This window comes from Trypanosoma cruzi, genomic scaffold, assembly GCF_000209065.1.
Source record: "Trypanosoma cruzi strain CL Brener 1047053516549 genomic scaffold, whole genome shotgun sequence".
Taxonomy (NCBI): Eukaryota; Euglenozoa; class Kinetoplastea; order Trypanosomatida; family Trypanosomatidae; genus Trypanosoma; species Trypanosoma cruzi.
This window is the reverse complement of record NW_001849348.1, coordinates 25,058-36,980: the sequence shown is the minus strand read 5'-3', so window position 1 is coordinate 36,980 and position 11,923 is coordinate 25,058. Positions and strand designations below refer to the sequence as shown.

The window sequence follows — 11,923 nt, the reverse complement described above, 5'->3', positions numbered from 1 at the left end:
GGCGGTCCTCCACGTACCACACAGCCGCACAGTACAGAGTGATCACCAGCAGCACAGCGGTCAGCAGCAGCACGATCGCCGCGTACGCCCTCGCACCGCCGTCGCTCGGCGCAAGGTGGTTTGCCGCGCTGACCAGGCACAGCGCCGCAAGGAGCACAAAGCTCGCCGCGTGCATCACCGTCAGGAAGGCCGAGCGCATCATGCTCGTGAAGGCAACCACGCCCGCACCCGCAAGCAGCACAGCCGCCATGCAGAAGTACAGGACGTGGCAGCCTCCCACGGGCGGGTGCACAGCAGCAATCAGGCACACCACAGACAGCACCGACAGCTGGAACACGCACCAGTACACGCGGCTGCCCCTCATGTTCGTCAGCATGCCGCCGTACATCCGCTGCTGCGCCGCGGGGTGCCAATACCCGACGGGGTACAGCAGGCGCTCGTGCAGCGGCTTCCTCGAAAACTGCCAGTACTTCGTGAAGCTCCCGCCCGTGTGGCGGGCAATAAAATAGCACACACCAGCAGGGAACGCCACTCCGTACAGCACGCCAACGACACCAATCACGCGGTGCTGCACGCGGGCGCCGGGCATCGCCAGTGCGAGCACGGAGCCGAAGAAAATGCCGAGGTGCATCGCCTGCGCCACAACGTACGTCAGGCTCGGGAAGCGCATCGCCGCCCACGCACTCGCCGCGTCCACGCCGCGCCACCGCTGGAAGGCGGCCGTCACACCGCAGTGCACGCACCCGAACACAGCGGCGAGCAGCGCGTTGCCCACCACCATCCACAGCGGGTCAAGGGCAGCAAACACCGACAGGAAGTACGGCAGCGCAACGGTGCTCGCACGCTCCTGCGTCGAGGCACATGACATCCTCGCAAAAACGCCGAGCGCCTGCATCTCCAGAATGGAGCCCAGCCCGCCGGTCACCACCACCGCAACAGCCACCGCACCCGCAACAACGCCGGTGATCGCAGAGAGGGTGCTGGCAGCGGCGGGCAGCGTGTTGGACCTGATCGTGAAGGACCCAAGCAGCACACCCTTGCAGCCGCCAAACACCGCCACAGCGTCGCAGCGAACGACTATCGTCTCGTCAGCAACAATGAAGTAACCGCGGTGCACGGGCACAGCCAGCTCCAGGACGGTGGACGGATTCGTCGCGTTGCGCACCCACGTCGCGTTGCTCAGCATCGCTCCCCACGGACCGCCAAACCCGCTCGGCTGCGCCGTCGACACCGGCAGAAAGCTCAGGTACGTGCCGATCTGCGGGCCGCTTGCCCATCGAAACGGCGGCGGCAGCGCCACCATCAGCAGCGTCGGGACGGCGCTCCCACCGCCGCGGATGTCGTTCTGCGTCAGGCTCCCGCCAGCCGCCGTCGTCGTCACGGCGAGCGTCGGGCACGCCACGTCGCTCCACCACAGCGTGCCGCTCACCGACGCCGTCGGGGTCCGCGTGGGCGACAGCGCCACCGTCTCCGTCACCCGCTGGGTCTCCGTCGGCCCGTACTGCGTCGGACTGTAGTGCGTCGGCGTCGGCGTCGGTGTCCACGTTGGTGTCACGCTGCGCGTCTCCGTCAGCGTCGCCGTGTGGCTCAGCGGCGGCAGGATGGGCGTGCGGTTGCACCCGTCCACGTGCGGCAGGTACACCGGCAGGCAGTCGCGCCCGTACCCGCCCTCAGCACAGCGGCAGCGGCACGACCCCGACATCGCCCTCGTCGCAGCAGCAAAGCAGCTCACGTCGGCGTCGCACACGCCACACGCCACGGGGCGGAATTCCCCGATGATGCCGGCGGATCTGTAGTCCGTCGGCTGCAGCGTCTGCCCGTTGAGCGTCAGGCACCCCACGACGAACCTTCGGCCGGCGCCCACAAGCACAACGGTGCCGTCCATCACAACGGGCCCACTGCCGACGTTCCCGTGGAGCGTCAGCGTGCTCTGCGCAAGGTCCGCACTGCGCGGGTACGACGGCACCGACAGAAGCCTGCCGCTGATGCTGTTGCCGCGCACCGACAGCCACGACCCGGATGCAAACGACGCCGACCCCCGCAGCACCAGCAGCGCGCCATCGGTCAGCGCACCGACGTTGTCGTTCACTACGACGGCGGACGCGTTAGCCTCCACACCGCTGCCAAACACCAACCCATGCGCGGCGTACACCTGGCTCCCCGACACGCGCAGCACAGCGCCCCCAGACGCCACCACACGCGCACTCGCGTACAACGCATATTCGCCACCGAACACAGCCGCGTCCAGCGCGACACCACCACCGACGAGCTCCAGCACGGCGCCGTCCACCACCACCGTCCGCCCACCAGTCATCACGGTCACGAGGGCAACGCCAGACACAACCAGCACGGACCGCACAAGCCGCAGGCCCGACAGCACCAGCACCGGTGCGTACGGCGAGGACTGCGAGCCGGGAAGATACACAAGCGGCGTCAACCTCGCGGCAACCAGCAGGGAGTCCGTTACCGTCAGCACGGACCCCGCAGGGAACGTGCCGGTCAGCACAAGCGCGCCGTTCAGCGCCTCCACATCGCACACGGACAGCTCCACCGGTCCGCTCTCGTCGCTCCCCGCCGCTCCCGCACCGCGCAAGCCTCCACCGCCCATCACGTACAGCACAGCGCCGTTCAGCAGCGACACGTTCTGCACAACGATCCGCACGCCGTCCCGCGCCATCCACGGCACGTAGAGCACAGGACTCACGCCGTCCAGCACAACGTGGCGCAGCGTCACCTCGCTCGCACCGGCAGGCACAACGAACACCGACTGCACCGTCACGCCCTCGCGGACGAACACACTCGACGCAGTGCCCGCAGCGGGCGGCAGCGCGGGAGCTCCCACAGGCACGCACGCCTCGCCGTACCCGCCGCTGCCGCACACGCACACGCACACACCGTTCTTTATTCTCGCCATCGCTGTCCCGGGCGCGTAGCAGTGCGTGTCCCTGTCGCAGTCGCCGCACCCAAAAACGTCGATGCTCCCAGCGTCGCCAAAACCAGCCGCTGCGTACTCCTCCGCCGTCGACAGGACACGGCCACCAACGTCGTTGCATGCCACCCTCACATGCGCCCCAGCCGCAAGCGACAGGCTCAGCGACAGCATCCGCGGCAGCAGCGCTCGGTTGCGCACAAAGCTCAGCGTGCTCCCAACAGCGGTCACGGCGCCAGCGGCGTAGAGCATCTCCCTCGAGACACCGTCGTGCACGTTGCCCTTCGCCAGCAACATCGACCCGCCGGCCAGGCTCACCGTCGAATAAAACGCCACCGCGTAGTCCTCCGTCGACACAAAGTCACTCCGCACAAGCGCCACAGCGGAGCCCGACACGCTCACAGCCCCACGCACAGACACCGCGTGCTTGCACAGCAGGAAGTCGCTGTCAACAAGCGCCACCACGGAGCCGCCGCTGGCCGCAACACCGCCCTCCACCGACACGCACAGCCCCAGCGCCGTCTGCACCGACAGCCCGTCCACGTACAGCGCACCGCGCGAATGCAGCGCCACGCCGCCAACCAACAACACGCCAACAGCGTCGCGGAACACAGCCGCCACGTGCGTGCGCGCGATGGTCAGCACGCTCCCCGTCAGATTCACGTTGTGCAGCACGAGGCACGCGGACGCGTCGCCAAGGCCGTAGGCGCCGCGGTATGCAACACGTGCCTCTGCAATCAGCGCCGAGTCCACCACAGTGACGCGCGAGCCCGGCGGAAATTGGTTCGCCACCACCACGCCGCCGCCGGAGCGCGACTCAAGTCCGCTGATCAACACATCGGCGCGCTCGCCAGCAGGCGGGTCGGACAGCCACCCAACAACGTAAAGGCTCGCTCCGTCCACAAACGTGCAGTTCGCCAGCGTCACGTTGCGCACGCTCCCCGACATCAACTCCACGTCCACCACGACGTCCGCCGCAAAGGTCACACCAACGTAGCACACCACCGACGTCCCGAAACCGGCGTTCACCTCCTCATCCAAACGCACGTCCCGCACGCACAAATCGGCGCCGTCGGTGCTCGGTGGCTCGGGGACAGCGACGGGCAGGCACGCATCGCCGTGGCCGCCCTCAGCGCACGTGCAGGCACAGCCATCACTCGAGGCCGTCGTCGTGTACGCGGGGAAGCACGACGTCGCGAGAGTGCATGGATCGCTGCAGGTCAGGATGGTGGCATTGTACACGGAAGGAATAATGTAGTTCGCTTCCTCCTCGCCGTTCACAGTGTTGCACGCGGCCACAATCGCTCCGTTTGTGAGATCGCGAGAACTTTTGGGTATCCATAGCGCTGTCGGCGTGACCGTGCTGGACATGAATTGGTTGCCAGAAACAGACACCGTGGAGTCGCGGAGGTTCACTTTGGGATAAAGGAAAGCAAAAGCATCCAATGGGGATTCATGGCAGAGGTTGCCGCTCAACTGCAGCCAGGAGTGGTAGTAGATGTTGGAGGAGCCACTTGAATAAAACACAACCAAGCCTCCCTGCATCTCGTTGCCCTGAAACATGACCGCTGAATGGGACTCCACACGTGAGGCCCAAAGAAATGACATGAAGTACTTCACCGGCCTCGTCACAACGTTGCCTCGAATCACCACGGCAGAGTTGTTCAGTACACTCAGCGACAAGGACTGTCTAGACCCTTCAAGATGTATCAGCGTACCGTTAGCTCCAGCCATATGAAAAGTGTTGCCCACCACCGCAAACAAGGAGTGCCACGACACCCTCAGCACAGATCTGAAAACGTGTATGACGCCTGACGATGCCCCCACGCTCTGAAATACATTACCGCTGAGCACCACCGCGGAGTCATTGCTGATCGCCAGTCCATTCATCGCAACACACGACGGGCTGTCAACGTTCAATCCCGACCGAAAGATCAGCCTCGTGACAGTGAAGCGGTTCCCGCTGATCGTGATGTTCGTGTGCGGTGGAAAATCACCCTCCGGGCTGAGCAGCGCGTCACTAAATGTGTTGCCGGTGACGACGATGTTCAGCGACCCCACAGCGGCGTACGCGTTGCCCAACAGCAACAGCACGGCGCCGTCCCTCCACGTGCATCCATCGAACGTGACATTCACTACGTCGCCCGTCATCGCCCCTATCAGCACCGTCAGGCTCATGCCGCCCCTGCTGAACGTCACGTTGCGGTAGCACAGCCACGACAGCCCGCTGCCCACTGCCTGCGCCACCTCGGGGTACACCATGTCGCTGATGCACTCACCAACCGGCGGCGGTGCCGGCGGCGGTGGCGGTGGTGGCAGTGGCGTTGGTGGTGGCGGGCCAGCAGGCACAGGCGCCGGGACGCACACATCGCCGTGCCCTCCAGCAGCGCACTGGCACCTGCAGTCAATGGCCGCCGTCGTCAGCGGAACAAAGCAGTCGCCGTCCTTCGTGCACTCCCCGCACGCGGCAACCATCGTCACGTCGGTGATGCCGTGGAGCGCCAGTTCTGCCGCCGTCGTCAAAACACGTCCTGCGACCGTCAGGCACCCAGCAAAAAACCTGTAGCCGGCGTCAGCCTGCGATAGCAAAGGCTGCGACAACCCCGTCGAGCCCATCTTGCAGCCCGTCAGCGTCACCACACTGCTGTCGTCAATGATAAGAAAAGTGGATTCGGATTCGTGAAACATCGCACCTACTCCCACATCGTTGTCGCGCAAATCCAACCAGCTTGACTCCTCGACGGTCCACGAGTCGTCTACAAAGATGGCGCAGGACACAAAGCCGCTGTTCCCCACCACGCGCAATACGCTGTGTTCCGACACGCTCAATCCGTGTTGCTGAAACAGGAGGCTTGTCCCGGAGGACATCGTGTTGTTGAGCAAAGCAAAAACAGAGTGATTGCGGACACTGAGCCCGTACACGTAAAACATATGCATGTAGCCAGCAAAGCTGCAGTACCGCGCGTACAGCGAGCTGCCACCCACCAGCGTCAGCGTCCCGGTCGAAAACAAGCCAAACCCGTGATGACCCGATGCATGCGCCTTGACATTGCTGACCAACAACGAGGAAGCATTCAAAACAACATTCTGCAGTATCACGACACTCAGAATGTTGATCCTAGTGTCCAAAAGCTGGACCTCAGAGGACTGCACCGCGTCAACATCCGTGACGGCAATGTCGCAGTACTGCGGGAAGGTAAGTGCTAAAACAACAACAGATGACCGCATCACCGTCTGGCTCACGCGGATCAGGACGCCGGCCGACTCGGCCGCCCCAGCACCACCAACAAACTGCAGCACGGCACCGTCGCGGAATGTGCACCCGGTGAGCGTGATGTTAATGGGGAGATGCAGCGGCATACTGTTGAAAAAAAACGTCAGCGCAGCACCCATGCCGCTGAACGTCACACCCACGTAGCAGTGGTGCGTCTTCCACATGTTCAGCGCGAGGTTCGTCAGCGTCTGTTTCACCACGCAGCTCGTGTCGCCGTCGACGGCTCTCTCCGCCACGGGCGGCACAACCGTGTCGGGCACCTCAAAGGGAAGACACGACGCGCCGTGCCATCCGTCCTTGCAGCTGCACGAGCACGAGCTGCGGTCCACCGACTCCGTCCCGGGCATGTAGCACGCCGCGTCGTCGTTGCATGTGCCGCACCTGAACAGCTGCACTTCTCCCGGAAACACACCGTCGTACGACACCTCCTCACCGCCCTGCATGTTGCACCCAACCACAAACCGCGCGGGTAACGTCACGAGAATGCTCGATGGGAAAAAATTGGCGAAGGAAACCCTCGAGTCCAACTGACCGTTGCGTGCAAGCGCCACAGTAGTGCCGCTGCCCGACAGCTGAATCTTGTGCTGGAAATAAGAAATAGTTAATACTGAGGCTGCACCTACGTTGTTGCCCTCCACACGCCACTGCGCACCACCCTCGAGTGTCACCAAGCCATACAAATACAACAGCGCAGAAGTCGAAACCCACGTTCTGCCAATAAAGGCGCAGTCCGCCACTCTCAGCAGCCCCGCAGAGCTCACGGAAGTATCACCAAAAAGATAAATGCCACTAGCCGCGCTCATCGTGTTGTCCTCAACGTCAAAGTAGCCGCCGTTCTTCGCATCAATAGCATTAACGCAAACAGATGATTCCAGACCCTCATCCGCCGTTGTAATCAGCGTATTTCCCTTCACAATGATACCGCCACCATCAACAACAAAAGCATTGGTGAAATAAACTGCGTACCTATTCCCCTCGATGTAGTTGTCGAGTAGCAGCAGCGTCAAATTCTCACTGAAGTAAAAATCCTTAAAGGAAATGGCGTGACCCGACGTCGTCACAAGCGTACTGCCCACCACCAGTATCTGGGAGCTCGCGCCAAAATCACCGGCAAACTCCAACTCACCAGAATCCAAAATCGAGGATGTCACGTTCACGTGCACGCGCGCACCACTCCCTCTGATCAACAGGCCCACGAGGACGCACTGCAGCAGCGTGATGTTGAGTGTCTTTTCCAGTGCGTCGAAAAGCGACAGGTCCAGCACGATCGCGGCGGTGAAGGTCACGTTGACGAAACACAGACCACGCACACCGGGATCAGGATCGCCAACGGAGCTGATGCTGCCACCGTGCACGCAGCGGACCTCCGTGTCCTTCGCATCGGAGGGCGGGAGCGACCCAAGGCCGTTCGGAACTGCAGCTGGAAGACAAGTGTCACCGTAGCCGCCAGCAGCGCACACACACGCACAGCCGCTGATGCTGCTCGTCCTCGCTGCAAAGCACACGGCCTCCATGGTGCACGCGCCACAGTCCAGTACCGTCACGGGCGTCCCAATATTGAGGTCGTCTCGGTAATTCGTCACAGGAGAGCCCCTTGCCTCGTTGCACACGCCGTAGATGATCGGGCGCGAGTCGGATGGTGGTGACCAGTTGCTTGTCATACATGCAATGTTTGACGAGTACGAGCCATACGTGAAGTTGTTGTGAAGTATCGACCACACACTCCGATCGTGGAACGCAACGCCGTTTTCCTTGACCACGTGCACGACGTATGCGGTGCGGAACTCGTTGCCGCGGTGCACCAGCCAGCTGCCGCCAGTCACGGTCAGCGTGTTTGCCATCAGCATGGCGAAGCCAAGACGGAAAGTGCTGGACACGATCTGCACCACGCTGCCGCCATCCACCGCAACATCCCCAAACATACACGCGCCTTCGTACATGTTAATGCTCAGCGCACTCCACGAGCTGTTCTGTATGGAGAACACGGAGCCGCCGCCAACACGCAGGTCCGACGCAAGAGCGTACATCACGTGCATCTGCGACCCAACAACGCAGTTGTCCATGTAGAAGACGCTGGACAGGTTCACACCGATGCCTCGCTCCACGAGGATCGCAGCGCACAAGCCCCCGCCACACACCAGCGTCGACCGCGTCATGACAAACCGCGTCGACAGAAGCCGGACGCCGTCCAGGACAAGCGCGGGGCCGTGCCGGGATCCCGCATGGCCAGGGGTAGTCGGCACGTACTGCGACCCGCCAGCCGTCGCGCGCAGCGTTGAGTTCGTCAGCAGCACACTCGAGTGCAGCGGCATCGCGCCATGCAGCACGATCGTGCCCTCCAGCGACGTCACGTTCGTCATGTTGACGAGGACGTGGGGCATCAAGCGCGCTGTGCTCTCGCTGAGGCCGCCAATCCACAGCTGCGCGCCGCCCGCAAGCACGCAGTGGCGCAGAGTCACGTTCAGCGCGTCAGCGAACGCGTCCATCGAGCGCAGGTCCACCGCCACAGTGATCGGCCCGGTGAACACCACCGAGTCGAAGCACGCCGTCGCACGCCCACCGCCAATCGTCACGGACTCCGTCAGCGTCACGCCACTCACGCAGCCCTGCGAACCACCACCACCGGACCTCGCAGGCGGCACGTCGAACGGCAGGCACGCCTCGCCCAAGCCGCCGACGCGGCAGCTGCACACGCAGTCGGAGAACGACGCAGTCAGCGCATCGAAGCACGCCAGCGCAGCCGCACAGCCGTCGCACGGCACCACGCTCACGGAGGACAGGCCGGCCATGCGGTAGTCGCCGCTGCTCTGCAGCACACGGCCGCCGGCACGGTTGCACTGCACCGACACGGCGCCGCTCGTGATCGTCGGCCCGGAGACAAACGTCGCGCCGGTGGCAGCGCAGCGCACAATCGACACGGTGCCGCCGCTCAGCGTCACCCCCGACAGTGACGCCACAGACGACGCCTCGCCCACCGCCCACACGTCGTGCAGGTCCAGCCACCCGCCGCCACCGATTGTCCCACCGTCGCAGCGCACCAGTGACGACGCCGCAGACCCCTTGACGCCCACGAAGCGCAGCACCGACTCAAAAACCGCGAGGCGCTCGCCAAGCACAATGCCGCCGCCGCTGCTCACAACCGAGACGTTCGTCATGGAGAAAACCGAGTGGGTCCGCAGACTGAGACGCGACGAGGACGCCACATGCATCGCGGACGCGGTCGGACCGCCCGACGCCTCCAGCAACACGCCGTCAAGCACCACCGCGCTCGACAGCAGGTCCATGCCGCCGCCAACATACACCGCCGACCCGCCCGCGTGCAACGACCTCAGCACAGTGTTGCTCACACGCAGCTGCGACTGCAACAGCGAGGTCGCGTGCAGCACAAGCGGCGACGCCACCGCGTCCGTCAGCCCGCTCAGCTGGGAGTAGCGCATCGGCCCCGCCGTCACAATCGTCGAGTCACAGACCGTCACATTCGTGTGTGCCGGCAGATTGTGCACAAACACAAGCGAACAGTAGCCGCCGGACAGCCCGCTCACGCTCACCTCCAGGCTCCGGTCACTCGCCGGCTCGCCGCTGTAGCCCCACACGTATATCTGCGCGCCGCCGTCGCACACGCAGTTCCTCAGTTCAATGCGCAGCGCGCCGGGAAGCATCGCCGCAACGTCGAACACCACAGCCACGCCGTTCGTGATGGACACGCCGTCCATCAGCACCGTGTCCACGGCGTGGCCAACCGTGATGGCTCTGTCCACCGTACCGCCCCGCAGTCGCAACACCACCGCATGCACCGCGGGCATCCACGCCGCCGCCGCAACCAGCACCAACGCCACAAGCAGCGCCACACGCACGGCCGCAATGGCCCTGCACCGCACACGGTGCCGGCTGCGCGGACACGCACCCACCGCAGACCACATCCACCGAACCAAACAGGTATCAGCAGGGCTGTCGTGGTGTGTTGCACTCGCACCGTCGACCGTAGCACCTTTCTAATAAATCCCTTTCTACAGATGGAGAATCCAAAAGCACAAATCCGATAAATCGTTATCCCACTACTGATTGTCCTAATACTGCCGCGAGCAATAACTAATACCTTAAAACGATAACTCTGCTAGTCAAGTCAAAATAGCTCTAACTGCACGGTCAGAGAAGAAGAGAGCAGAGGCAGCAACAACAGTAAATAAACACAGTGGCACGCAGAAGCATCCGGCCACAGACGATCCCCACCACGGCCACTGACACAAAGCCGCGCAGACGCAATCAAATCAGTAACACCATCGCCCTCCCACCGCCCACGCAGCCCCACAGAGCCACCGTGCAAAGTAGCGGGGCCCAGGCAAAAACAAACATGACCACTGGCGCTGCTAGTATGACCGATGGGTCGGCACAGCACAAGAAACAGCAAAATCATACGCGCACTGCATTACACAAGGACAAAAGGAAAAATGAAGAAGCATGGCGGCAGTATGCAGACACGGGGAAAAAGGGTTCCCACCGATTTTACATTCCGATTGGCCCGCAGCCATCCTAATGGTGGTCGCCCAGATGCCGCGCGGTGCGTGTGGCCTGTGGCTGCTGTGGACTGAGAGGATGATGAGAGGGAAAAGAGATGCGGTGCAATCCTCATCCATCTCGGTTGGTGGTTACACCAGTCACGCCATCCCCTCAGATCGCCTGCAGCAAAGACCGTCACCATCAGTGGCGGTCGGGGCCTTCCTTCTCCACTGGGGCGCAACTCCACCGACGCAGTCGCTCGCCCACTCCCCCACCAACACAGAGCGAGGGAGCAACAGCATGAGTTGCGACACGTGCGACAAGTACGCAGCCGCAGAGTCCCACTGCAGCCGCAATGACCAAACAAAGAAAGCGCGCATCTCAAGCACAATGAAAACACAAGAATTACTCCAACAAACATTTCAATACAACGTGGAGGCACCGCAACCCACACAAAAAATGCAACGTCGTGAAGTGGCCGTTTCTTCTTTTACATTGACTTTCCTCAAATGAATCCTGTGGCCGCACGCCAGACAACATTGTTAAGCACATCCGGCCAATAAGTAAAAACTCAAAAAAAGCCCCGTCACGCAAAGAGGAAGTTTCGGCAGAGGATGTGAAACACGCGCATTTTATGCATTTTCCACGGGACAGCGCGGTGGCTCAATAATCAGTTTTTGCCAAGAATCAATAAAATAACAAAGCAATAATTCTGTAAACCAGGCAATAAACAAATCAAAAAAAAAAAAGCAACAAGCCTACCACAAGCATCGAAGTTACTTTGCATCTACGAGAGGCTTCGCGCCTTCTTACCGTGCAAAGGCACTGTTGGGGACAGAGCCTTTACACACCGTGGAGAAACTGCGCCGACTTTTTCGTGCAGCACAGATTCCTCACATCTACAGTGTCCGCTCCATTTCTCTACGCTTGCTTGCAAAGCCAGGCGGCGGAGAAGACACATAATTGTCTCTTAGCGCAGTTCACGTTGGCCGGTTTTCACGATTTCCAGTCGACACACACAGCGTGTCGTGCGGCGGCAGGCCAGTCCGTAATTCTGCATACGTCGCGGTGGTCCCATTCAAAACAATCCGTCCCGCCCCCAACAGGATGCGGCGCCTCACTCCACGCGGTCACACGGAGCGCACCATTTCCTCAATAGAAATTATTCGTCATCCGTCCCTTAAAGATGCTTTCGTTAGTTATGGGACTTAGACACAGTAGAA

The 11,923-nt window shown here is 62.0% G+C and overlaps 1 protein-coding gene across 1 annotated transcript, besides 4 other annotated features; it reads right to left on the bottom strand.

The window, feature by feature from the left end:
- Window positions 1–5,532: a sequence feature (areas not merged during assembly with more than two copies in the genome that could not be assigned to a particular haplotype).
- Window positions 1–10,123, bottom strand: Tc00.1047053507921.9 (dispersed gene family protein 1 (DGF-1), putative; the record flags this gene model as incomplete). The annotated part of the gene is made up of 1 exon (XM_801839.1): window positions 1–10,123. A coding segment is annotated over one exon (10,123 nt), but the record flags the coding sequence as incomplete, so codon positions are not given.
- Window positions 5,213–5,266: a microsatellite.
- Window positions 5,533–5,639: a sequence feature (heterozygous, Esmeraldo-like haplotype).
- Window positions 5,640–11,923: a sequence feature (areas not merged during assembly with more than two copies in the genome that could not be assigned to a particular haplotype).